Source organism: Sinocyclocheilus rhinocerous, unplaced genomic scaffold, assembly GCF_001515625.1.
Source record: "Sinocyclocheilus rhinocerous isolate Xijiao unplaced genomic scaffold, SAMN03320098_v1.1 scaffold853, whole genome shotgun sequence".
In the NCBI taxonomy this organism is placed as follows: Eukaryota; Metazoa; Chordata; class Actinopteri; order Cypriniformes; family Cyprinidae; genus Sinocyclocheilus; species Sinocyclocheilus rhinocerous.
The window spans coordinates 2,291,825-2,297,044 of NW_015627738.1; the positions used below are offsets into that span (position 1 = coordinate 2,291,825).

At 32.7% G+C, this 5,220-nt stretch overlaps 1 protein-coding gene across 1 annotated transcript in view; it reads left to right on the plus strand.

The window, feature by feature from the left end:
- Positions 1-5,220, plus strand: part of npas3 (neuronal PAS domain protein 3) — a 320,924-nt gene that overhangs the window by 257,020 nt on the left and 58,684 nt on the right. Inside the window, exon 6 of the mRNA XM_016545634.1 lies at positions 4,275-4,452. Coding sequence (XP_016401120.1) covers positions 4,275-4,452 — 178 coding nt within the window. The remainder of the gene's footprint in view (positions 1-4,274; positions 4,453-5,220) is intronic.

Here is a 5,220-nt window from a genome sequence, read left to right on the forward strand (position 1 = left end):
TATATATATATATATATATATATATATACTGTATATATATGGAATTTTGAAATAAAAATAATAGTATGAAATGAAATATAATATTTATTAAATAAAGTGAAATATAGTTATATTTATTTGGGATTTTGAAAATAAAATATTGTATACAATAAAATATTATATTTGTTCAGTTAAAATATTGTAAAATGTAATTATTTATAGCTATTTATTGGGATTTTGAAATTAAAATATTGTATAAAATAAAATTATATTATTAACTTAAAAAAAGTTAAATGTGGTTATTTATATTTGGAATTTTTAAATAAACATTTTCTAAAATATAATATTAAATTCATTACCTTAAAAACAAATAAAAATATAGTTATTTATATTTATTTGAAAGTTTGAAATAAAAATATTTTATAACATAACATATACTGTATTTATTAATTAAAAATAAAGACAAAAATTCTAGTTATTTATTTTATATGTAGTATGCAAGTATATTAGCAAAGGTTTATAATGAAGAAAGGGCCTAATAAAATGTATCTGTTTATTGGGTTTTATCCCATTTCCTAACCAGTCACAACACAACAGCACATTTTAGCTGGAGTCAATGGACCTTTTGCTCCTCCCACATGAAAGAGAAATTTAGCACAGAAACAGAAAGAAACCGCCCATCACGTGATGAAATTTGACAGCTGGGTATTATAACTTTGATGGAGCTGAACCATTAATAGGCGATAGCTGACATTTCTGAAATCTTGCTAATTAAGGGCTTCCTTCTTAAACTCAAGCATAACATCAGGTTTTTTTTTTTCTTCTCCATTTCCTCTCTCTCTCTTCATGTTTGTAAAATCAGGTGATTTCATTAATGCGTGCCAGTCAGTCTTAATAAGCCGGGGGCGGGGGGTCTCTTATTGAGTGACCTTCTACAACATAAGCATGTTGCTGGTGGGCTCCGTCCGTGGCCCCACTCCAGCGAGCCGGGCCTCATTTACAATGCAAAACCTCCTTCTGTAATCCAAGTGTCCTTTCTGCAATCACAGAGCATAATCTGCTGCTCTCTTGTTACAGACAACACTTTACTGCACCGGCCATCACACAATGAATATTAGAGCCGATATTATTTTCTCAGTGCATTGTTCGCCCATCTTCACATCGCAGAGATTAAGGCAGGACGAGTGCTTTGTGCAGCCACTTGTGCTGAAAAGTGGCCTCATTCTAATCCTGTCAAAATAGTCACCGGGGCCGTGTGCGTGAATTATAATGGACACAAAAGGTGTGTCCGCTCTGGCATGTGAAAGAGAGATAGCTTTACATTTCATCTTTGCATGGAAATAGTTTTTTAAGCATTTATTGTAATGTGTTCACTTTGCTGGGAGGCTGTCATCTATTTTTTTTTTTTTTTTTTTTTACTTTAAAATCAAAATGAAAATCAAAAATTGACACTATTTACTTTATTAATATGCATTCGTAATCATATTGCAAATAAATTATTAGCTGATGTTTGATCCTTTTGTGATAATTGATATGACTGCTACTGCTGCTAATAAATTATTTGTATTTTTTTTCAGATATTATTAGTGTTTTTGTTGTTGTTGTTTGTAAAAAAAAAAAATTCTAATATTATTAGTGTTTTTGGTATTGTTGTTGAAAACATTGTAGAAAATGAATGTGATTTTTTTGTGTATTTACCATAATTTAATTCAATATATTCAGTATTTTTTCATGTTTTTTTAATTGTAGAAAATAAATGTGATTTTTTTTCTTTGTGTGTATGTGTGTGTATTTACCATCATTTAATTCAATATTTTCAATATTTTTTCCTTTTTTTTTTTTTTACATTTGCAGAAAATAAATGCGAAATTTGTTTATTTACCATCATTTAATTCAGTATATTCAATATGTTTTATATATTTATTTTTTAACAAAAGGAACACTCAAATATTAGATTTACTAGAGAGAGAATTTTTTTTTAAATTATTATTATTATTATTAATATTGTAGAAAATGAATATGCAGTTTTTGTGTATTGATCATCATTAAATATGTGACCTAATCCAAGGGTGTCCAAACTCGGTCCTGAAGGGCCACTGTCCTGCAGAATTTAGCTTCACTTTGTCTCAACACACCTGCCCGGAAGTTTCTAGTATGCCTAGTAAGACCTTGATTAGCTGCTTCAGGTGTGTTTAATTGGAGCCAAACTCTGCAGGACAGTGGCCCTTCAGGACCGAGTTTGGACACACCTGACCTAATCTGCAGATGTGATTTGCTTTCTTTTTATGTGAATGGCTTGTTTCTTCTTTTTGTTGGGATTGGACTCCAGTTGTCTGTAAGCCGGTTAAAAACCTCAACCCCATCTCTTTAGTTCTTCAAAAAGAATCCTCAATTCTTTGGTCTACTGGATATAGGCGGAATGTCAGCCTTCCAGAGAAAGATCCCGAAAGTCTTACTTGGATTGTGCCTGCAGCTTTTTGATGCCCATGGACAAAAAAAAAGTCAGATGTGCTTTTGGGTTTCTAGTGTGAGAGGCCAAACAGTAAGAAATAGACAAAGAGAGCTGGAGAAACAGACAGACAGCTGGTGGTCCTGTTGCAGTTGTTTCTGTGATTTTTGCTGTTTGTTTTACAGTAAGAGTTCAGTAAAATGTTCTATTTAAACTGTAGAGGTTCATATACATGTATATGTATGTATACATGCAAACTGCAGCATTAGTAAATTCCACCAGCTTGATTGTTTTATTATATTATTTTTATACCACTTTCTTTAAAAACAAAGGTTCCAAAAGGTTTTTTTGTTTGTTTGTTTGTTTTTGCATCTATGCTATGAAAGAACCAGTTCTTAAAAGCACCATTTTTAAATATCTAAAGAATCTTTTTCCACTATATAGAAGCTTTTGTGGAATTGAAAGTTTCCATGGATGTTAGAGGTTCTTCATGGAATCATCAGTGTCAATAAAGAACCTTTATTTTTAAGTCTGAGTTTGTGATAAACATATACTCTTACACACATTTCCAGAAACAGGTGTTTAAATCACTGTACATTTTCTTGCCTGTTGATAACTGTACACCTTCGAAACTGTTCTTGCATAGCCATTTTTTTTCTTCATGCATCACTCTCTGACCATCAGACAGCAGAATGCTGCTTTGGCAGTAATATCTTAAATCTGACTTGAACAACTAAAACACAGCATTATTCTGTTTTACAGTTCTAGCATTGTGGCGAAATAACCCAAGCTCATGTCTCTGTCAGCGGCCCGTCTCTTAATTCATTGTTGCTGCTTGGAATAATAAACACTAAATTGCTTTGAGGGATAGGACATTAAAGGGATTATTCTCATGTAATCCGCGGGTCCCTGTAGACGTGGACCTGATCACAGAACAGCACAGAGCAGCGTTACTCAAAACACAACAATGGCATGTACACCACAGCGCCACAGCTACTTTAACCGCCTGTTGTTGTTGTTTTGTTTTTTTTCTTGTCATCCACAGTTAGCAACAGTAAATCCGCCCCCTCCCCCCGCTTATTAAATGAGCGTGTTTAAAGGTTAGACAAGCATACGCTAATTATTTGATTATTTGGACGAGCTCTCTCTCCCCTAAAGAGCAGAAAGTTGTGTCTCGGTGAGCTGGGAAGAGGCAGAGGAAACCTCTGGAGGGAGGATTGAAGTCAAAATAAAAAGAGCACAAGTGCTTTTAGCTGCGCTACAGTAACAGAAAAGCACATTAAGCTCACTATGAAAGAGAGCCGGGTAATACTTCATACTAACCTTCATGAATTAAAAGACTTTATATAATGCTAAACAGATCATATATGAATTAAAGTTTCATGACATTTTTGTGAGTGTATATGAGTGTATATGAAATAACGATCAGTTGAGAAATATATTATGTGATAGCTGTTTCTGAAGCTCAACTGGTGGAATATATATATATATATGATGGTATTATATTTTTTTATTGCTTTCATTTGTATATTTAAATTTTTCGTTTTAATTTTAATTTTAGCAATTTTATGTGCTTTTTTTTTTTTTAGGGGTTTATTAATTTATTGTTTGTAGCAATAGTACTTCAACCTAAAATTATTTCAGTTAGTTGCCAAGGCATCATTTCTCATTTTTATATAAATGTTTAACCTTAAGCTTTTCATCTAATATTTATATTTGGTCTTTATTTAAATGAAATGTATTTTAATTTAGTAGTTTAAATGTTAGTTTTAGTTAACAATAACAGCACTGTTTCATGTTCTTTCTAGCTAATGTGTCTCTCTGGCTGTTGTTTGTGCTGTTGCAGGTAGAGCTGGCGGGCAGCAGTGTGTTTGATTACGTTCACCCGGGCGATCATGTGGAGATGGCCGAGCAGCTGGGCATGAAGCTTCCGCCGGGCAGAGGGCTGCTGTCTCAGGGCGGCGGGGCCGAGGACGGGGCCAGCTCTGCCTCCTCTTCCTCTCACTCTGAGACACCTGAGCCAGGTAAGATCATGTGACTATGAGCAGCCTTGTTGGTCAGGTTAGAACATGAGGGTTTAAAGTTTAGACATCATAGACTTGGCACTGTGTGCGTGCAACCGGCAACCTTCGGTTTGTGTTTTGTGTACTAATCTCTCTAGTTTGGTTTTGCTGTTTTGGCCCTTTTAGATGTTTAATTTTAGATTATTTTAGTTTAGTCTAATTTAGTTTAGTTTATTCCTGTTTTAAAAACATTATTTTTTATAGATTAATGTTATTTGGTTATTTTATCATTTTAATATTTTATTTTGTTTTGGCCATTTAAGATTATTTTATTTTATTTTATTTTTTTAATACTTAATTAATTCTGGAATACTTGATTCTGATTCACTCAATGGTGAACAATTCCACTTTACGTCGGAGTCCTTGAATACATATATTTATTTCATTTTAGTTTCGTTTTTAGTTAAGTTTAGTCACTATTTTTAAAAAACATTATTATTTATTTTATTTTATTTAATATTATTTAATTATTTTTATATTATTTTATTTTGCCCCTTTTTTATTTTATTATTGGATTTTATTTAATTGTAATACTTGATTCTGGAATACTTCATTCTGATTCACTCAATGGTGAATAATTCTGCTTCACGTCGGAGTCCTTGTCATTGGCTTATTACCGACTGTTAAAGGGATAGTTCACCCAAAAATGAAAATTTGATGTTTATCTGCTTACCCCCAGGGCATCCAAGATGTAGGTGACTTTGTTTCTTCAGTAGAACACAAACGGAG